The sequence below is a fragment of the Astatotilapia calliptera genome, chromosome 15, assembly GCF_964374335.1.
Source record: "Astatotilapia calliptera chromosome 15, fAstCal68.1, whole genome shotgun sequence".
Classification (NCBI taxonomy): domain Eukaryota; kingdom Metazoa; phylum Chordata; class Actinopteri; order Cichliformes; family Cichlidae; genus Astatotilapia; species Astatotilapia calliptera.
The window spans coordinates 27,584,324-27,607,637 of NC_137436.1; the positions used below are offsets into that span (position 1 = coordinate 27,584,324).

General features: G+C 42.1%; 1 protein-coding gene across 6 annotated transcripts in view; it reads left to right on the plus strand.

The window, feature by feature from the left end:
- Positions 1 to 20,775: 20,775 nt before the first annotated feature.
- Positions 20,776 to 23,314, plus strand: part of LOC113037477 (tumor necrosis factor alpha-induced protein 2-like) — a 79,219-nt gene continuing 76,680 nt past the window's right edge. For 4 of the 6 annotated variants that reach the window (XR_013901650.1, XM_026194601.2, XM_080289497.1 and 1 more), the window contains exons 1-2: positions 20,776 to 21,242; positions 22,580 to 22,690. Coding sequence is in view for 5 of the 6 variants with exons in the window: in XM_026194601.2 (XP_026050386.1) it covers positions 21,221 to 21,242; positions 22,580 to 22,690 (133 nt within the window). In the remaining variant the exon portion in view is untranslated. The remainder of the gene's footprint in view (positions 21,243 to 22,579; positions 22,691 to 23,314) is intronic. The other 2 variants (XM_080289496.1, XM_080289495.1) reach the window with 2 other exon arrangements.

The window sequence follows — 23,314 nt, forward strand, 5'->3', positions numbered from 1 at the left end:
TGTGTGTAGAGTTTTGCAAAATTAGCCAATAGTTGCAAAAAATGTGCTTAAGCACATATTAAGTTAAGCTTAATAAAGAAGTAACTGTGAGTTAAACATGGTCTCCGTGGTTCCTTAGTCTTAGGATATCACAGACGACCAACATTCTAAGACTGTTGCTGAATTGATCTCAAACCTTCGACAATGTTGTCATCGATGCTATCATCTAAACGACTCGAAACAGTATCTACTGGTAAATGATCCCTCTCTATCTGATTTGCTTACAGTTTTTTCTGATTGTTTAAGCACATTTTTTGTAACCATTGGCTAATTTTGCAAAACTCTTCACACAAATAAGAAAACCTGTCACCCAATCATCAAAACATTGTAGTTCTCTTGCAAAAGCGAACACAGCTAGATTAACTCTTCACACCTTCGTAAAAATGGTGTTTCCGTATCAAACAGTACACACAAGCCATCATCTACTAAGCACACAATGCGCCAACTGCACACTGATGGTATGAATACAAAACACATCTGGCTTTTGCTTTCTCTGTGCACAAGGTAGGCTATGTCAGTTTGAGCTCATACTTCTGTCATAGATCCATAAGCATAGAGGGATCCAAACTTCAAGTACTGGTGTACTTGAAACACATCAAAACAAACACAAGTGTTTATTTCCAAGTATAGGATTATTTGCAATCGCCATAATGACTATATGGGTTACTTGGTCTGCAGTGAACATGCTTCCTCTGCCCCCAGCATCTGGTCATCTAGCAATTCTGTAAAGTAACAATTTCAGTATTTTTACATCAGTGGTATTGGTGTGTTTCTCATTGGCATATGGCAGTGCTACAAATCTTTGTGCGAAGTGACTGTACTAACCGATTCTCATTTCAAGATGTCCTTATGGTACTTGCTACAGTGTAGCGGCTCAGTTTAGGCTGGACCCGTTGGCCAGCTACCCTCACGGTCATTCCACGGTTGATTACATGGTCCACTATTGTAGCTCTGATGTCATCAGCAATTCTATTTCTTACTCTTCCTACCCTTCCTCTCCCCCCTCCTCGTCTTCCTCTTGCTCCTCCTTGTCCTTGTCGTCCTCTTCATCCTACTTCTTCACCTCCACGTCCTCTTCCTTGGCCTCCTCTACTTCTCACTCTTTCTGCTCCCTCCATTGTACTCCGCACACACAGCTTACCTGTATTATAGTGCTTAGGCTGATTGCAAAGTGAACTAATTATCTAAGAAAGTTTTGACATGTGAAAGTGTGCCAGACAGTTGGCAAATTAGTGTTAATGATAGCCATACATGTGTATACTTTTGCTAGGAGTGTGTTGGAAATTTGGTAATTGAGTGTTGTGCAGTGAATTGTGCCTACAGTTTTGCAAAGTGTGTGTTACAAAATTGCAAACTGAGTGCAAAGCAGTTTTTGTGCTTTTAGTTTTGCAAACTCAGTGAGTGGTTTTGCTATAAGTCTGAATAGTTTTAGAGATTGTGCTACAGGAATCACAGTTAGGGTTTAAGCATTCAGAAAAAACTGTAAATGCGCAGAACTGACTGAAGTTCACACCAGTCCGCCATCCTCCGTGACTTTTGACCTAGCACGCTGTTGCTAGCTGTAGCAGCCCTCCGATGGTAAACAACAAGCAATAGGTGCAAACGTCCAGCCCACTTACATTGATTGACAGACAAAGTCATTCTGCTGAAAAGTCGCATTATGAAATAAATAGGCCATTGGGAAAAACGGGATTTTGAAATAAAGACTGACATTGAAAATGGGTCATTTTGGAATAAAAACGTCTGGAAATAAATAAAATGCCTCAGGAATAATCTCTATTATTGTGAAAAATAATGACCATGAAATAATATTTCACAATAATAAGTAAATTTATATAGTAGAATGCAATATATTTCACAATAATGAGCATTTTTTTCAAAATGTGTTTCATTATTTCACAATATCATTCTCACATTACATATCTGTGTCTTATTTATTCACATAGTTATTTATTTCATCATTGTAGCGACTTCCACAGTCACTAGAGGCCGGGGATGGAGCCTGCCTATTTGCCTGACACGCTGTCAACTTTACGCAATAATACGAGAGGTGGAATTGTTTGCTTGTTTATTAAAATGCTTTGAGAGTTTACAATGTCATCGGCTCCTGATTCAGACTCTTACAACGTCACAGGCTCTAATATAACGAAGCAAAACATGTTGTGCAGCGGTCAACAAAAACTACAGCTACCCAGCCCTCCTCTCTGTCAAAATCAAAACCAGTGAATGACAGACTGACAACGCCCATTTATGTCACCGCTAGCACCCACGTGACTCCCATAACAACCAAACAAATAAAAACCCAGTGATCATCAAAATTCAATACATTCAATTATGGCTCCTACACACCAGCCCCTAATTATTAGGATCCCTTCTAATAATTACCCATAATTAACCAAGTAGGAGACATAAAACATGCAGAGAAAAGTCAAGCATTTACTGTATTTCAATATTACCCGCAGGAATCCTATAGGTAATCTTAAAGTCTATCTTTAAAGAAAAAAAATGAGAGACATTTTATGTCCAAATACAATCAATGTCTGATAATTGGACCCAGAAGTCTTTAACTGTGATCTTCCTCCAGCAGTAGACACAGTTTGGTAATAGGCCGATCCAGGCAACTAGTCTGAGTTTTAATCCGAACTTGACGAACGAATCCTCTTCGGTCAGGAAAAGTCTTTATCACACGTCCCATTGGCCAAGAGTTTCGAGGTGCCGAACTGTCCATGATGAGAACCAGATCTCCCACGATGAGGTTCCTTTTTACTCCAATCCATCGCTGACGTTCCTGTTGCTGTAGTAGGTATTCCTTCACCCATCTTTTCCAAAACAAGTCAGACATGTATTGGACATGTTTCCATCTTCTGTGTGTGTACATATCAGTGGAATGGAATACTCCTGGTGGTAATATCGGTGAGGTCTTCAACAGAAGAAGATGATTAGGGGTCAAAGCTTCCAGGTCGTTAGGATCCATTGAGGCTTTGGTAATTGGGCGGCTGTTAATGATGGCTTCAACCTCACAAAGTACAGTATGAAGACCTTCTTCATCCAGGTTTTGTACTTTCATTATGAAATTAAGTACTTTGCGAACCAGTCTTATCAGTCGCTCCCAGGTTCCTCCGTGATGTGAACCTCCAGGTGGATTAAAGGTCCATTTAACTCCCTTTTGCAGAAAGACGTCATTGATTTTTACCTGGTTCCAATGTTCAATGGCAGTTCTAAGTTCACGTTCAGCACCTACATGTCACAGGCTGGGTCTCTGACCCAGCACTCTGAACTCATTTTTGTATTTGTCTCATTTTAGATATTTGATTAGTTTGTGTCATTTCCTATTTATCTTTAGTTTAGGCAGTTATTGTATCTTGTATCGTTCATCACTTGTTAGGTCTGTTAAGTTTGTTGTCATGTCTAGTTTCAGTGTTTCCTGTTTTACTTTGGAAGGAGTCGTGTGTTCTTGGTTCTTTGTATTTAGCTTCACTGCTCCTGTCATTAGGTTCATGTTAGTCAGCTGTTTCCTCATGTGTCTCCACTTCCCCTGATCACCTCATGTGTGTATTTAAGTCCTCTGTTTTTTGCATGTCATTTGTCGGGTCGTCTGTTATTTCACCATAGTCATAGTCATAGTTATAGTCATAGATTTTCTTGGTATTTGTTTCTTAGTGTTTTTTCGTTTGCTTAGGGTTCCTGGTTAACCCCTGTAATCACCTAAATAAAGGATCACTTTTCTGTTTAAACTCCTCATCTGCTTTTGGGTCCTGTTTCCATTACAAACCGGCGCACCCCGCTGTGACAGAACGACCCGACCAGTATGGACCCAGCGGACATCTGTGAGGATTTTTGGGAGTTCAACACTCAGGTGACCGTTCTCCGCGGACAGTGGATTTGCTACTCCGCGTGCAGACAGGAGAATGAGAAGGAGTCAATCAGAGTTCAGCTAAAACAGATTTTGTCTGCATATCCTGCTTACGCGGCGGGATTGTCGGAGGATGTGCAGGATTTTGTTCGCACCGTTTTGCCACCGCAGCAGCATCAAAACCGCGAACAGGAATCACTGCCGCTGCCTTGCGAGCCTGAGACGGTTCGTGTCGGTTCGCTGAGACTCGCCGCAGCGTCACCACCTCTCAGCTCATCAGTTTCCACACCCTCGTCACAGTCTTGCCACACTCTTGCAACAGTCCAGCGCGAGGAAGCGCTGGACGCCATAGATTTGGACTACGACGAACGTCAGTCAATATTCAGCGCTCTATTGGAGGAGGAGCTCCGGTGGAAGCCATGGTTCATTCCAGAGCACGAGCACTCTCTCCGGGAAACTCGACTGGCTCTCGGGGGTCCCCGGAGTTACCAGGGACTTCCACCCATTGCTCCGCCGTCTTCCACTCTCAAGAAAAAGCGGCGTGCGCACCACCGACGCTCCGCACCACAAACGAAAGTGAGTGACTATATTTTGGCTCCTCATGTTTTTTCTCAGGAGAATATTAAAACTAACACTGACTTACCAGTTCATTAGCCCAGCTATAAAGAGACTGTTTATGATTTTCACGTTGCTAAGACTGAGAATATTTCGGCCGAGTCTTCCACGGACCATCCTATCCCTTTGCAAACTTCCCGCTTCTCTGTGCATTGATCATGCCACGAACTATGCGTCCAAGAAGCCTAATTATGAGACTGTTTGCACTGGAAATGCTAGCCATCAGGCTCAGCTAAGCTGCTGTGGGACTGTAATCCAGGCCGGGTTGGAGCCAGGGGCGGAGGTGCAGTTTGTGCAGCCTTTTCCAGTGTCAGCTGGAGGGCCCGAGGAGCCCGTCCAGCCTCACTGGACTCTGCTGGGGGTTCGGGAGAACCCAGCCAGCCTCATGTTTCGTCTGCTGGGGTTCTGGAGAACCCAGCCAGCCTCATGTGTCTCCACTTCCCCTGATCACCTCATGTGTGTATTTCAGTCCTCTGTTTTTTTTTGCATGTCATTTGTCGGGTCGTCTGTTATTTCACCATAGTTATAGTCATAGTCATAGATTTTCTTGGTATTTGTTTCTTAGTGTTTTTTCGTTTGCTTAGGGTTCCTGGTTAACCCCTGTAATCACCTAAATAAAGGATCACTTTTCTGTTTAAACTTACAACTCCTCGTCCTCATCTGCTTTTGGGTCCTGTTTCTATTACACACCGGCGCACCCCGCCGTGACACTACAAAATTGGTCCCGTTGTCAGAACGCAGTTCTCGAACCTGACCTCTTCTTGCATTGAAACGTCTGAACGCATTAATGAAAGAGTCAGTATCCAGTGATGGAGCAACCTCAATGTGAACAGCACGGATAGCAAGGCAGGTGAACATAACACCGTATCTCTTCACCACGCTCCTCCCACTTTTTACACTGAAGGGTCCGAAGTAATCCACTCCCATCCGCGTGAATGGAGGTTCATCTGGAATGATTCTTTCATTGGGCAAATCCGCCATCTGTTGATTCACTGGTGGAGCATTAAGATGTCGACAGATGACACATTTAGATAACACTTTTCTTATTGCTGTACTAGCTCCAATCAACCAGTACTTTTCTCTTAGCTTAGACAGCATGTGGTTACGACCACCATGTCCAACTTCCTGATGTATGTGTCTAAGCAAGAGCTCGGAAATGTGTTGATCCTTTGCTAGTATTATGGGATGTTTCACCTCAACTGGCATCGATGATCTACTGAGTCTCCCACCCACTCTGAGAATTCCATCTTGCAGCTGTGGGCAGAGTCTTCTTAGAGGACTTGATTTTTATAATGGGTTGTCCCTTCTCCAGACTCACAAGCTCCAAGGAAAATCTCCTCCTCTGACAGAACTTGATAATGACAACCTCAGCTTTGTCCAGATCTTCCACTGTAAGATTCTTAATCACAGATGTCCTCTTAAAGTTCCTCAGCTTTTCTTCCACAAATGATTTCTGTTGCTCTTTGGTGACCTCTGACTGTGGTAAGCTTGAACACAATTCTCTCCTTTTCTTCACAAAGGACAGAAGCAAGTCCTTAAATTTTAACAGCCATGCCACTGACTTCTTAAGACGTGTCCAGGTGGAAAAATGTTTAAACAAGCGAGTAACAGAATTTTCTCCAGCTTGCTCAACACTCTCTGTGGCAACTGTTTTTACCTCAGGATCATCAGATGCAAGCAGACTGATGTCATCTGGGTAGACAGGCCATTCACTTCTAGATTGTAGAAGATACTGAGGCCCAGACAACCATTTTGTATTCTTCATAAAAACATCGACTTTCACTCCTCTTGAGGCCATATCTGCTGGATTACTGGCAGTGTCCACATATCTCCATTGCGAGGAAGATGAAACTCCTAAGATTTGTGAAACTTGTTTGGCCACAAAAACCTTGAATCTTGAAGTCTCACTCCTGATGTATTTAACACTTAGACCCCCGGAGAGCAGTCATTTTGGTTTTCTACCTTAGACCCCTGCGGAGTCATCATTTTGCGTTTCTACCTTTAAAAGCCGGAGAGCAGTCAGTCAAATGCTGGAGTCATTCATATGTATATTAGGTCGTTACCTAGGAATTCTAGGTAACGACCTAAGGTAACGACAAGGTACCACATGTGTACCTGTAGCAGTGAACACATCGCACAGTGGCCTGATTTTTTTTGCATCTGTGTACTTGGATTTTAGGTCGCAAGCCACCCAAAACTTGCTCCATGCACCACTCAGCAGGCCATTTGTAAATATGTGTACAAATGGTTGGTTTTTTGTACCGTTTTTATCAATAAATGTCAGCAACAAAGGACATACACCCATGTGTGTTGATTTCTCCCTAAGATGGCAAACTGAAACACTCCAAGTTGGTGACTTTTGGAGATTTGTTTCCCTGGATGATTGAGAATGCATCAAGATGAAACACAAAAGGAAGCTCACCGCTTTTAGCAGCTCCCCCACCCCCTCAATCACTCAGTGAGTGATTGAGGGGGTGGGGGAGTGGAGTGTTTCAGTGTTTCAGTTTGCCATCTTAGGGAGAAATCAACACATGTCCTTTGTATGTCCTTTGTTGCTGACATTTATTGATAAAAACAGTACAAAAAACCAACCATTTGTACACATATTTACAAATGGCCTGCTGAGTGGTGCATGGAGCATGTTCATTGGTTCATGGACCTCCCTGAACTAATGGCATTTATGGCAGCAACAAAAGCGGTGAGCTTCCTTTTGTGTTTCATCTTGATGCATTCTCAATCATCCAGGGAAACAAATCTCCAAAAGTCACCAACTTGGAGTGTTTCAGTTTGCCATCTTAGGGAGAAATCAACACACATGGGTGTATGTCCTTTGTTGCTGACATTTATTGATAAAAACGGTACAAAAAACCAACCATTTGTACACATATTTACAAATGGCCTGCTGAGTGGTGCATGGAGCAAGTTTTGGGTGGCTTGCGACCTAAAATCCAAGTACACAGATGCAAAAAAAATCAGGCCACTGTGCGATGTGTTCACTGCTACAGGTACACATGTGGTACCTTGTCGTTACCTTAGGTCGTTACCTAGAATTCCTAGGTAACGACCTAATATACATATGAATGACTCCAGCATTTGACTGACTGCTCTCCGGCTTTTAAAGGTAGAAACGCAAAATGATGACTCCGCGGTCAATTTAGCCAATTTAGCTTCCACTTCCACCATTTGACTGCTCTCGGGTTTTATAGGTAGAAAGGTAGAAGCCTGGGGATGCTAGTGTTAAGAACAGAAGCACTGTCTGTCCAAAACACAGAATCCAGAAGTTCCATCTGCAGCTCTTTCCTCCAGAGTACATCCAATCGACTGCCCATGGTTGCTGCAATGAGCTCCATCCTCGGGATGGTAAAGGATTTAAGAGGAGCAACACGAGCCTTTCCCATAACAAACGCACAGTGTCGTTCTGAACAGATGTTTTCAATCAGCAGACAGGTCACTGTTCCATATCCATCCTCACTGGCATCAGAGAAATGGTGCAACTGAGCACTCGTGATTTCTCCAAATCCATCAGGTTTCAGACAACGACTCACTTCAAACTTGCTCAATAGCTGGAGCTGCTGGAGCCATGTTAACCATCTTTTGGAAAACAGCTCTGGTACGTTATCGTCCCAACAGATTCCTTCCTGGCATAGATCTCTTAGGATTTTCTTAGCAGTTAAGACCACAGGACTTAGCATTCCAAGAGGATCATAGATAGAACTGACAATTGAAAGGATTCCTCTTCTGGTGAGCGGTCTGTCCTTGAGCACAATCTTGAACTTAAAAGAGTCTGATTTTATGCACCACTCCACGCCCAAAACTCGCTCGATCATTGAGGAATCCAATTCCATGTTCAACTCTTTCATTCCTGTGGCTCTGTGACTTTCAGGAATTGATTCCAGCACTCCAGGCTTGTTGGTGATCCACTTTTTGAGCAGAAATCCTCCTTTGGCACACAAAGAAACCAACTCGTGGTACATTAACACTGCTTCCTCATCAGTTTCAACGGACACAAGACAATCGTCCACATAAAAACAATGCAACAACTTCTTCACAGCTTCCTCACTGTAGAGATGTCCAAAGTCATCCGCACACTTTCTGAGTGCAAAGTTGGCGCAACTTGGCAACAAGTTGCCCCGAAGAGATGTACATTCATCCTGTATTCAGATGTTGGTTGTTTTAGATCACCTTTAGGCCACCAGAGAAATCTCAATAGATCTTTATCTTCAGCTGGAACCATGACTTGATGGAACATGGATTCAATATCTCCCATAATTACAACTGGCTCCTTCCTGAATCTTGTGATCACTCCTATTAAAGAGCTTGTAAGATCAGGTCCTTGTAAGAGTTGGGAGTTTAAAGATGTTCCATGATAACTCACTCCACAGTCAAACACAACTCCGAGTTTCTTCTTGGTCTGATGGTAAACACCATGGTGTGGTATATACCACAGCTTGCCATCATTGCGATTGATCTCCTCTTCCGGGACCTTTTCAGCATATCCTTTAGCCAGAAGCTCATTCATGAAGACTTTGTACTCAGTATGAAACACTGTGTCTCTCTCAAATCTCTTTTTTAGAAAGCGCAGACGTTGTTGAACAACTTTCTTATTGTTTGGCATACTGATACTGGCATTCCGAAAAGGTAATGCTATCTGGATATGACCACCCACATATTTGGCAGAGTTAGTCACTATTTCCAGAAATCTCTGATCCTCTCTTGACAATCCAACCTGCTCATCAACTTTGCTCTCAGGAAAGTCATTCTTGAACTGTTGCTGCCAAAGATCCTCCAGCGTGACAACAGAAATTCTGTTGACTGTAACTTGTGGATGCTTCTGATCACCTGTAGCTTCACAGTTTCCTGAAAGTGGTCCATTGATGGTCCAGCCAAGCCTTGTCCTTACGGCATACGGTCCTCCATTAACACTACACACCACTTCCAGAGGTTCCAAGGCTTTGGGAATGTTTGTTCCAATCAGAAGTTCGATTCCTGCATTTATTTGAGGCAAGGTTATGCGTTTTAAATGTGCCCATCCTTCAATATCTCCTGGTGTTGTAATATTTCCTTTATGTACAGGCATGGACTCCTGTGTGTACACTTTTGGCAGTTCCAGAAATTCGTCACCACAAAGAGCGGCAACCTCCAGTCCTGATAAAGTGTTGCTGCTCACAATTCTTTCCTGGCTCATGGTTCTGAGGAGGATGTTTCCTTTCCTTCCCTCAAGGTGAAGTCTGCGCATCAGACTCTCAGTGCAGAAAACTGCTGTGCTCCCTTGGTCCAAAAAAAGCATATGTTGTAATAATGTTGCTTCCTTTCTTTGACTTTACTTGGACAGGCACAATGGGCAGTTTACAGTCCTGATCTCCAGCCCCTGTAAGACCACTCGACACCAGTGTGCTCACATGCGGCTGCATGTTCCTGCCGGTCTTTTCAGAAGGTGAACTTTCTTTGTGCAGGATGGTGGGATGTTTTCGGCTGCATTTGGAACAGGAAATCCTCTTACGGCAATCTTTACTGATGTGTCCTATACACAAGCAGCCAATACAGATGCCATTTTCCTTTAAGAAGGTTATCTTCTTCTCATGAGCCATTTTTCCCAACTGTGCACAGACATCCAACATGTGTCTTCCTCCACAACAAATACAGACGTTCCTTCCAACCTGATTATTTTTGATTTCCATTTCCGCAGGCTTAGGTGTTCTCTCCACAACTTGCATAGTGGTGGCAAAGCTTGTTCCTTTATTTCCAGGTCTGCCTTGATACTTGGCTTTACTCATTCCTTTTGTTGGTAAAGAAAGCGGAGAATCTTGAATATCACCGAATACAGGATCAGTTAATATTCTTATTTGCTTCTCCAAAAAGTCTGCAATGTCCATAAATTTGGCTCTTCTTTTATGCCTTTCTTGCAGGTCACAAACATGGCTTCTCCATTTGTCCCTAAATTTATACGGCAATTTTTTAATAATGTTCACCGTATTAGAAGGCATGTCCAAATCACTCAGATGCTGCACCTCCTCCATTGCATTACAGCATCCCCTGAGGAACAAACTGTAGTTCTGAAGAGCTTTTACTTCCTCTGTTTTAATTGATGGCCATGAAAGTGCCTTGTCCAGATATGCAGCTGCGACCTTCTGTTCATCGCCATAGTGCTCCTTTAACAGTGATTTTGCCTTACGATAACCACGATCTGAGTTCATTTGTTGACAGCTTCTCACCAATTCCTTTGCATGGCCTCTTGTGTACTGTTCCAAAAAATATAAACTATCGCTGTTATTTTTCGTATTGCACTCAACTGCATTCTCAAATGCTTTAATAAATGAATAATATTGAAGTGGATCTCCATCAAAATGAGGTATTTCTCTCTTTGGTAAAGAAAAGAGGCTTTGTTGTTGGATTAAGAGTGTTGTTATTTCATTTTGTTTAGTCATTATTCCAATAACATCATTTTGTGGTTCCAGTTCCACCATACCATTTGTATGACAGCCATTTTGTCCATTTGCATCAGATGGGTTTGAAGGAATAACTGAATATTGTCGAGGATGCTTATTTTGAGAAGATTCAGTCAGCATGGCTTGTTGCATGACACATTCCAGGGTTTTATCTTTTCTCCTGTTTTGAGTTTCAGCATTAGTCAATGAATTTTGTTTTGCAGAAATGTGAGGTATAAATTCCAATGCATCAACATTAAGGGTTTGTTTAGATCTTTCATGGGAAATGTATGAATTCATTCCATCTGAAACTTTTAAAGATCCTTTTTTGCTTGTTATACTTTGAGCTTTAAGGACATTTATTGTAGCCATTTTTTCAGCAATTTCAGTGTCCAATTTTAGCCTTTCCTTTCTTTTACGAAGACGTTCCTCCTCTTCTTCCAGTACATGTTTCTCATCCAAAATCTTCTGCTTTATCATTAAAGCTGCCAACTCTGCCTCAGATTTCATATGAACAGATGAAGTTGAAGATCTTGATGAAGAAGTTTTGTCACTTTCAACATTTGAAACACTATCACTTGGCTTGATATCATCCTCCACTTCTGTCTCAGTATTTGATGCAACATTGTTTTCCAATAAATTGATTTGCTTTGGACAAACAGCAGGATTTTGTTCTCTTTGATTTATCCAGTTTTGAATTTCATTTAAAAACACATTGGTGTATTTCATGATGTTTGAAAACCATTCCTCTTGTTTTATTACTTCTTCTTCTGGCACCAAAGACAACACCTCAACATGTGAACTTGAAGCCTTTTCACACAGTGCCTTTAAATCCACCAAATACTGCTTAATTTGAGAAAGATTTTCATTGTGTTGCATGAGCGCTTTCATTTTTTGTATTCATTTTATTGACATAAATTTTGCATTCATTTTTTAATTTTTCGATTTTATTCAACAATGCCTTTCCAGTCATTTTTCTTTCTCTCTTTCCCCCCAAATCATTAGAGGAACAATCATCACCTCCTGTTTGACTCATGATTTTCCCGTTTGTTTGTTCGATTTTTTATTTATTTATTTTAATCTTCAGTGATCATCCATTAAAACATATATCCACTGGAAGCCACAATAGACTTTGACCATAAAATCCTTTCAACGTAACGGCACTTTAGTTGTCCATTTGAACATCATCCAAGCAGCATAATTAATAAGACGCAGCGCAGACATCAATCCAGGAGCGCACCCAAAAACGTTGCACATATAACCAACATTCATTCCATTCAGTGTCTCCTCTTGAAACATCTCAGTGCTAATCCAATGTGGCTTCCTTTTCCACAACCAGACATGCACAGGTATTCTTACCTGCGCTCCTCAGAATTGCGTCAGGTGTGTCGGTGCTACTGGGCTCACTCATTCAGATGCGCTGCACTTACTTGGCGTCTCCGCTGGAGGGCCGGAGGAGCCCGCCCGGCCTCAAGCCACGTCAGCTGGAGGGCCCGAGGAGCCCGTCCGGCCTCAAGCCACGTCAGCTGGAGGGCCCGAGGAGCCCGTCCGGCCTCATGCCTCGTCAGCTGGGGGGCCCGAGGAGCCCGTCCAGCCGTCTTCTGCTTCGCCGTCACCTGGTCCAGCCTCTGCCTCAGCTCCTGCTTCGCCGTCGCCTGGTCCGGCTGATCTGATTTCTTTGATCCTGCTTGCGGCTTGCTTCTCCAGAATGCTGTTTTTTGTTGACTAAAGATGTAGCGACTTCCACAGTCGCTAGAGGCTGGGGATGGAGCCTGCCTATTTGCCTGACGCGCTGTCAACTTTACGCAATAATGCGAGAGGTGGAATTGTTTGCTTGTTTATTAAAGTGCTTTGAGAGTTTACAGAGTAATGTCATCGGCTCCTGATTCAGACTCTTACAACGTCACAGGCTCTAATATAACGAAGCGAAACATATTGTGCAGTGGTCAACAAAAACTACGGCTACCCAGCCCTCCTCTCTGTCAAAATCAAAACCAGTGAATGACAGACTGACAACGCCCTTTATGTCACCGCTAGCACCCACGTGATTCCCATAACAACCAAACAAATAAAAACCCAGTGATCATCAAAATTCAATACATTCAATTATGGCTCCTCCAATCATGACCTATTTATTTATTTAATTTTGAACACTTTGGAGTTCCATAGTAATTAAGTCATTAAGTGTGATTGGAGAAAAGGAAGTAAATGACCCAAGACAACAAGGGGTATCTTCACAGGGCCGTGCAGAGAGGTTTAAAGGGGCGGGTGCTCAAAGTTAAAAAGGGGCACATTGAACCAGGCTGAATAACAACAACACATTCATCAAGAATCTAATATGGGAAGGGCAGGGCTGTGTTGATCTGAGACTGTAGACATTAAAAAGTCCATAGGAGAGATGGTAGCTGATTAAACAAGTGTCATGAGATAATAACAAAATGCAAAGATTGGTGACAGCGCTTGGAACCATAAGGCAACAAAACACTGTGAGAAATAAACTCGGCTCTGCCTGTGAATCACTCTTTGCTTCTCTTCTTCCATCCCATCATTTCATATATCACTCTCCACTTGCTGTCTATCTGAGAACAAAGCACAACTTGCTATTGCAATAAACTATAATCTAATTATCCACATCTAACAACTCTTGCACTTAATCTAAAATAAAATGATGACAGAAAAATGTTATAGCCCTGCCTTTAGTAGCCTCCCACAGCTCCTGCTGTTTCCTCCTCATGTCCTTACCAGGCATGTCTGGATAATGTTATATCATGAGTAATATTTTTTTTTTAAATTCATCTAAATAAAACACACACATGCATGCACACACAGTGACATTTTAGACCTTCTTCAGAATACTGTATATACTATGGGCATCATGGTGCTGATCCACAATCCTTACATTATTATTTATTACTAGAGCTACAATAATAAAGCAAAGAGGGGGAAGTAATAAATATGAAATAATGTCATTATGATGATTCCATTTGTTTCACTATCCACTCTGTGCAGGGGCAAAGCTTATTACATTTTTAAACTGTAGAGATACAATCATTTTACTGCTGTAAAATCCAACTTTTGTCTTATTTAAAATATAAATCTAATATAATCTGCTTCTTAATGTATGTTCTTTAAAATACAGCTTGTGTTTTTAAATATATTATAATTATAATTATTATTATGTGGACATGCATATTAGATCATTTTTTAGTGAAATATAATCCCTCCAGAAAGGCAGGAAAAGCCCGGAAACTTACTTTAAAATTAAATATGTTTCTAAATACTTTAAAACTAAATATGTTCCCTAAAACGGTGGACAGAGCTACAGACCCATGACAGCCAGGTAGCCAGCAGCTATGACCAGCACTACTTGTGCAGTTAATAAAAGGACAGGTAATGTTTGTCACGCTGTTGCACACACAGCACGCTCGTTTGTTTCAGTTCCTCAGTTGCAACAAGACATCTTACCAACGTGTACGTAATAAGCTAATACTCCTGGGTGCTATACACTACAGTGTACGCTGTACACCTACTTACTGGTTTTGTCGCATCAGTCTGTGTCTCTGAGTTAACTTGTGTCTCTCCTACAGCTCCGGACCGCTAAAAATGCGCGTGCTCTTTGTGAGCTCGTTCCCGGCTCGTAACCAGCGCGTTCTGCCGTCAAGGGCGATCATTGGTTAAATGTGATCATGTGACTGATGCAAGCCAGATCCTTTTATTTAGCAAAACTGTGATTAATAGTTAAATATTATTGTTGAGGGGCACAAACAGGACTCCGCACGCACGCACACACACATAAAAAAATAATAATAATACTAATTTTTTTTTTAAAAGTTACCTCAACAAAAGGGCACTTTGGGCACCCATCAGGAAAGGGGCGGGTGCTCAAGCCCCTCTAGCCCGCCCCCCTCTGCACGTGCCTGTATCTTCATAAGGGGTGGCACTTGAGGAAATTTTGGATCTCAAGTCCATAACCTTATTTACAAAATGATTGAGGAAAGTATTGCAATCTTCATCAGAAAGTCACACAGCATGCTGAGTTGGAGGAGAAACAATATTGTTTATGGTATCAAATAGAGCTCTCGAATTACTTTTATGATGATTTATAAGATTATTGAAATAAGAGGAGCTAGCCTCTTTGACTGATTCATTATATAAGTAAAGAAGTAATATGTGGTTTGAATGCAAGCAGGTTTGCCTACAGCTAATTAAAGGCAGATCCAGCCCATAATACTGCAGCATGCAGTTTGTGATTTATAGGCTTTCTGCTGTTGAGTTGCAGTTTGATCATCTGATCTCATGGAACAAATGGAACAGGTGCAAACAGCTGTAAACAGCTGTTCTGCAGCTAACAAAATTAATTTAACATTTTCCAATCTACACACGTTCAAATACTCATTGAGTCTGTGTAGCAAATCAATGAACTCTACAGGCAGGTCACTAAAGGCGCAAAGCAGCAACAACCTTGACAAAATGAAAACTATGAAAATCACTTTTTGTTGCATTACAGAGTTCCTGGCTGCCGTTTTACAGATTATTAATTAGAACTTTTTTTCTTAATTTGAATTTCACAGCTCATATGTGTTGAATAAGAGCACTCAGGATGTAGTGAGAAAATATATTTAGTTCAGGCTGAGTCATAGCAAACCTTTTGTCATGGTCCTGGGTCGTGTGACCCAGTGTTTTGTGTTTAGCCTATTTTGATGTTTATTGTTTGTTTAGGTTCTCTAAGGTAGTCCAGCCATTTGTATATATTACCCTTGTATTAAGTCCCTTGCCCTTCGTGTGTTTATGTCTGTGTGTCTTGTATTGTCAAGTTCATGCTGTCAGTTATGTCATCTCCCCTGTACTAAGTTTCCCTGGGTCGTGAGTCATGTCTGCGTGGTTATGTTTAGTTCTTGTCATGTCTAATTTCCATGTTTCCTGTTTTACTTTGTAAATCTGTATTCATGTCAGTGTATTCAGTTGCACCCTCCTGTCCTGTTGTTAGGTTCATGTGTGTCAGCTGTGATCCCATGTGTGGCCACTTCCCCTGATCATCCCTCATGTGTATTTAGTCTCTGTGTTTCATGTAGTCTGCGTCGCGTCGTCTGTGTTCCCACCCTCTGTGTTTCCATGCCCGGTCTGTTGTCGTCCAAGCCATAGCCTCACCTAGTGATGGCCAAATAAAGCTTTCCGAAGCACTGAAGCTTGTATTGAAAAACGGTTCATTACTCGAAGCTTTTCAACACAGTCCTCTCCGGTGACATCTGGTGGTGAAAATTTTGAAGAGCAGCTTGAATCTGCAAAATAAAACGGACTGCTCAATTATCACTGCTCACTCAAGAGTGGAGTTCTCTCTGATATTGGGCCACCGTTCCGTTGCTTTGAACATGTAATTGGTTTTATTTTCTCGATTGGGGGGCTGAAAAAAATGTAATGCGTATCTGCGTAATACATTTTGATCAATAAACTTTCCCTATTTAAACATGCACTATGGTGTGGCCTTTCTTTGCTCATAACTCCTTGATGTTGGTAAATACAATAAGTGAGCAATATATATAATATACATATGAGAATGCACAGCACATTATGGAGTATGCCCCTGCTGTGAAGTCCTGCCTCCATCTACTTGTCGTTTAATCACTGGACAGCTGGACAGGTTCATACAAAATATTAGATTAGGCCAATTCCTATACATATTTTTGACCTAGGGGTGGGATTGATTGTGAACTGGAAAGGGAAAATGCTTAGGGAGCTGAGTACGGCTGCATCGTTACTGATTTGTAGAACCATTTTGATTCGATACAGGATCCGGTTCAATTTGATTGGAATCTGGAAAGTTTTGCCTCAGTCAGAAATATTACAATTCTGATCATTTAACAGTATATATCCATAATTTCGTATCTATTAAAAGAAAGCTGACACATGTGAGACTTAATTAGAGATGTAAACAGAGAGTTATGAAACCTGCAGCTGCAGAAGCCAGCGAAAAAAAAGGAGGCAAACACAGCGCGGACCCGACGACACACCAAAATCTGATTCTGACGCGTCGGGTCCGCGCTCTGTGTTTACGTTTGTATGCAGAATCCGTAAACCTGCTCCCAGTTACTGTTTTAGCTGTATGGTGTTTGACGACATGTTGTGAGGTTTAACCTGAGATGGCGTTTCAGGCATAATAACGTTAATTTACAAATCGACACGGGATTTTAATGAATCAATATCACTTTATTCAATTTAGCATGGATTGTAATCAGAAAAGCGATAATCAAAACCCACCCCTAATCAAGAACTTGCAAAGTAAAAACATGATCTATGTAAGGTAGCCCTTTTGTTATTTACATTTAAAAAGAGGATTAGTGTTACTGTGCGCTGGCTGAGTCTGTTTCTTTTCTTAGAAATAGTTTCTCCTGCCCTGGAGAAAATCCACTTGCATGGAACAGAAGAGGCTGTGGAGTGCAGGAACCACACTGCAAGCTGGTAGATATGCAGGTATTCCTGGGTCCTGCAGACTATCACCTAAAAACAATAAACAAAATGATTTTCTAAACTGTGTAGCAATGTAATAGTGTCAAATACATTTTTGTAGTCTTCATTAGCTTTAATTCACATGGAAGTGTTCCTAAAGTCATATGCTGTAATGATATTTACATTATGAAAACATGATTTTGGACATTTCAAGTTTTGCACTTCGGCAGATAAAATGAATTGAGCAAAATCAACTCAAAATATTCCCACACGCCAGAATGTCCTCTCTTCCTCGCTGGCTCCATATCTGTCAGTGGAATGATCACCTCGTCGATATCTGTCACCATCAACACACTCCACGAATCCCGTGGATGATTCACTTCCTTATATCCGTTTGAATCAGGTACCGAAGCAGTTACGTGCGTAATGAAGCTTCGGACGTCACTGGTCACGTGACTTTTGCCAAACGAAGCAAGCCTCGACACAGTGCTTCTGAACCAGTGTGTTGTTTTTTTCGACACACGCTCCGGAGCGTCAGCTTCAAGCGGGCCATCACTAGCCTCACCATAGTTTGTTCCCAGTTTAGGTTTCTGTTTAGCCACGCTATCCCTGCTGTGTTTGTACACCTTGTTTTCAGCCATATTAAAGGCTCGCCTTCTGTTAAGCTCACTCCCGTCTGCTCACTTGTGTACTGTTGGATTGTAGTGTTATTTTATGCCATGTTATACCCCGAATTAAAGATTGTGAATTATTATGTAGTTTTAGTTTGCATTATTCTCCTGAATTAGAAGAAGCTGATAACTATTGCATTAGTTAAACTGATTTGCATTACATTAAACTGCTGACTTGTTGTGAATGAATGACATTGTTTTATGATGCATTATACTGCTGAGTTATAAGAAATACTGTTCGCAGAGAGTTATTGTCTTATTTGTCTGATTAGAAGAGAACAGAATATGCTGGAGTTTTCTGCCCCATCTCAGCAGGAGCAGATAAACAGGGAGCCAAGGTCGTAGCTTAGACGCCGTGTGAGAGAAAGCATGCGAATGTTTAGGCTTTTTATGATAAGGTGGAGGCACCAGACGCTATAAAAGTTTGAGCAATGCTCCACCATTTTGAGATCTGAGGCTGTCTGCATACAGTGTCCATCTCCCACGCGTGTGATCATTAAAATCATCGTTTGACTCAACCCGGCCGGACCAGTGTTGTTATTGTGGTTTTTTCTCTTGTTTCCATCCCCAATTTTGAACTCGTAACAGTACGCACCTGGGTCCATTACACACACCACCGCACGGCCTGTCTCTGCAGACCGTGACACCTTTCCTCATCAGGTTTAACTGTTAATTGAACGTCTTCAGCTCTGGGACTGACCAGAACGGACAGATTAGAAAGAGTTTTTCAGAGGGACGGGTTCACTAAAGCTCAGGTGTTTGGACATGTACAGGCTTGTATTTTTGACAAAGGATGTTGAAGCTGGCAGGGAGGATGAAAAGAGGACCTCAAGGAAGATTCATGGATCTACTGAAGGAGGACATGCAGAAGCCTGCTGTGTTGGGGAGGATGTTAGGAACAGAGTGATGTGGAGACAGATGATTCGCTGTGGAGACGATAGCAGCCGAAAATTGTGCAAGAAGTGGTCTTGACCATCTGTTGCAGACACCGACAGATGAAGTCCGCTCCTGGGGTGCAGTTCTCTGTGGGTGAGTCCACATGGTCAAAAAACCACAGGCAGGCGTCCTCGTGGTCGCTGTGCGACGACAAAACACTAGTGATGTGCGGATCGATCCTGAAATATCGATTCCTCCGATACCAATCATTTATGTTCTAGAATCGATTCTCACATTAAAATATCGATATTTTAGTAATTTAGGGTAAATTTGTAGTTTATCATTAACAGGAACACAGTGGAAAGAAACTATAACATTCGGATTGTCTATATTCAAAGGAACTACTTCCTCTTCCGCCTTTCATAGTCATGTGCGAAATACGGCTGTATAAATGTCTCGCAGCCCCTTCACAACAATGGCTGAGCGTAATTGTGTGAACGTATTTTACCTCCACAAACAGCTGAGACGTGGTTTGCAATACATGTGGCAAAAAAGTGAGGTGTTGTGGCCATACATGCCAACCTTGAGACTTCAGAATTAGGGAGACATTCAAAAGGGCTGTTGGGGGGGTGATAAATACATTTTACAGTGTTTATTTATCGGATAAAATACGTTAAATGTCACCGTTATTATTGGCCGGCCCGGAAACAGCTGGCGTAAACTCTCGACCGTCTCACACTTTGTTTAATTAGTTTTCTGTTTAACGTTTATTCAGCTGTGTGAAAACCCCAGAGGAACCCACCCGAGGGATTAATAAAGTTTAATTTAATTTAATCTAATCTAATAACTTTAATCTCAGCCAAACCGATTTACTCACGAACAAATAAAACACTGAAAAAAGCCAAACAATAACATTTTTAAGTTATCAAAGTGACTTATATCTCATGTTTAACCCGAGTAGCGAAAGACCGTGGGGGTTTGAAGACGATGTGTCGGTCGGCTCAGATATTTGAAGTTTACACAGCTACATTCTCACCTGAAAATATGTTAAAAGTTTTTTTGTGACCCAGAAAGAGAAATAAGAGTAAAATTAAAACTAAGTAGCTGCCGCCATTGTTGGAAACTGGAATTGGCTGGGCCGCGCTATGAATTCTGCAATATGGTTTTTCAATTTTGCTGCCCGGGTGGAAAATCGGGAGAAATTCGGGAGAATTGTTGCTCCGGGAAATTTTCGGGAGGGGCACTGAAATTCGGGATTCTCCCAGAAAAATCAGGGGGGTTGGCATGTATGGTTGTGGCAACATCACTAACCTTGTCAAACACCTCAGAGTAAATCATATCACAGAATATGATGAGCTTATGTTGAGGCGAACTGAAGAGGAGGAGAAGGACAGGTGCTGCTAGGGCAAGACAGACGTCTCTCACGGAGTCCTTTAGTGCTGCAGGCAGGCAAGGTGTTCAAATAGTGCACAACTTCAGTTTTTTTATTTCTATATGATGAACTCTGCATTATTAAGTGATAAGAACAAGTAATCTGATGTCCTGTAATTATTATGATGCTATAATTTAAGATACAATAAATAAAATAATGTTTTGTACAAAGTATCGGTATCGGATCAGTATCGTCGATACCACCCTGAATATTACTTGGTATTGGATCGGAAAGGAAATCAATGGTATCATACATCAGTACAAAACAACAGGGTCGTGTGACAAGTATAACAGAGGCCTTGTTTTATTTCGACACACAGACGGTGGAGACGTCACTGTAAGTGGAAAGAAGAGACAATTGTGGAGCTTTTCTGTTGTATTGACTTGCTTCACCACAGTTTGTGGTAACATAAAGCAGCTAACATTAAGGTCGTGGAATGGCTGCGCTTAGAAGTCGGTCTGTGCCAGGAAACCATGAACTTTACCAGTTGTGAGAAGAAGAGATAGCTCATTTACGCAGATACATCAGGAAGCCATTTTAAACACGGACCAGCGAGGAAGGGAACAGGCAGGTTTTCTACATCTGCGTGTGTGGGATTGGCTGCCCGCTCTAAAAGGGGGAGTACGGTCTATGACAAGCACTCAAACTCACAGACACACACACACACAATCTGTGTGTGTCTCTTTGTGTGTGTCCTTGAGTGTAAGTGTTGATGATGATGCAGCTTTTCTGAACCGAAACTGAAAGTGTTCTTTCAGGATGACGTGAGGGGGATTCAGACATCACCTGCTCTCAGCTGCATCCAGTCCTGGTCCCGGTCGATCTGATCGTCGTACTGCCCGCGCGGAGGTACTTTCAGCTCCTAATGAGTCATCAGAGGAGTAAAGGTGAGCTCATCTATGTTTCGGTTCAGGTTAGACTCCTGCTCCTGCTGCTCACGCGCCCTGCCCTCTCCCGCTGCTCCTTCAGACACAGAGCGGCCGGTGAGGAGATTAGCGGAGCTGCGGAGTCCCTGTCGTCGATTTGACGTTTGTGTGTGTGTGTGTGTGTGTGTGTGTGTGTGTGTGTGTGTGTGTGTGTGTGTGTGTGCTGGTGATCGATAAGCGGACTCATTGATCTGATTGATCGGACTGTTTGAAGTGTTTCCATCAGAGCTACAGCGGCAGGCCTTCAGACTGCAGGTGGTGCTCTGCTGGGGAAGTGCAGAGTCCGCACCAAACTCCGCTCAAAAAAACTCAAATTTACGGCGCAGCAGCGAGTTTCACTCTGGTGTTCATATCAGTGCTTCATGCTGCCGCTCAGGTTTAGCTGGAAAATCTGTGAGCCCTCTGCAGTGGACCCGAGCCTGTCAGCTTACACTGTATTGACTGTCTGCAGCAGGGCTTTCATCATCATTATCCATTGCAGTACTTATATCTATGTAGCGTCACAGCAGATGCCTTTGTGCCAAAGTAACTGAGGATAAAAACATGAAGGAGATTTTCCCGGCCTGGCTTTTTATAGCAGATAACCGCCTTAAAAATATTCTGCAGTAGATCAAAAACAGAAGAAAACCATGAAAACATACTACCTGATGCTGCTTAAGTAAATCAGAGCAAAGTTACAGAGGTTTGATTAGAGAGACAGCTAAGCAATCATTTGTAAAAGTTTAAATTTCTTCAGCATTGAACAGCAGAAATGAGGCTTTCATGTTGGAGGCCGACAGCACTGAACAAAACGGTAGACTTGTGCATAATAAGCAGCAAATAATGCAGAAAACAGATATTTTTGATGGTAAACTGGTCTCTGAGTAAACTGACAGAGAGAGAGAGAAAGAGAGAGAGAGAGAGCTGTGCAGGGAATAACAGCCAAAGTAAGAGGGAATTAATGACGATTTTTATCAAATGTGAAGCCCAGTTTTGATCTTTTGCTGCTAGTTAAGTGAATTTTAGTAGGAAAGCGATGAAACCTGATGTTTCAGAATATTTTAGATTTTGGCTTTCAGCACCAACGGCGTGTCTGTGTTGTGTGCCGTCAGGTGAACGAGCCGTGCTTTGTGTTGACATCTTTTTCCGTTTTCCCGCTCTTTAATCGTTGCTGTTTTAGCTGTTTTGCAGTTGTTGAAATAGTTTTGTGAGCTCTAAGCTAAGATTCTGGCAAAATACATTTATATTTAAAATTCGATTCAGGATTTAATTAATCGATATCAGCTGCACATATTCATTCATCATCTTACTGACTGCAGCAGGAGGTGCAGAGGAAAGTGGAGAAGAAGGAGGAGCCTGGAGCAAACTGCCAAGACTGAAGATCCCCTCAAAGATCTGGAAGAACCGCAAACTGCACAACAACAATGAAGGTGAGACCTGCAGAAGCCCTGCTAGAACCAGGTAGCTCTCCAGGACCACAGACTGTAGATGAAGGATGGACATAGCAACAGTCACGTCACCCACTGGTAGCTTTCGTGAAGGCTCAGTTTGAGGATTTTCTCTATGTTCGTTTTTGTTTCCAAAAATGGCAACATGTGGACGCTAATGGTAGCTAGGTTAGCATAGACTGAATGGGAGCATCTTACCGAGATGGTGCCTGCTAATTAGTGCTCAGTGACATCCAATCACAATACTTTCACCAGAGTTCTGCCCTCTTGGACAGTCTATTAGTACAGTAACCTCACAGCAACTATACGATTGGTCACATGATTTCATTTAAAATGGTTCAAAAGGCTCCAACAGGACAAACACAGTCCAGAAGTCCAGTTCAGGTGAAGCTTGCTAGCTACCAGTGTAGTGGCGAATTTCTGTCCCAAGCTTCGAAAAAATAATTCTTCCACTTCTTAATGTGAGCTGTTCAGATTTATTTCTGACTCGTACATACAAACAAAAGATGTCACGGTCTAAAAAACTATTTGCTGCTACAGCGCACATTTCCATTGCCGTCCTGGCTCACTCTAACCTGCTACCACACATGCGCTGTAATGTTTTCT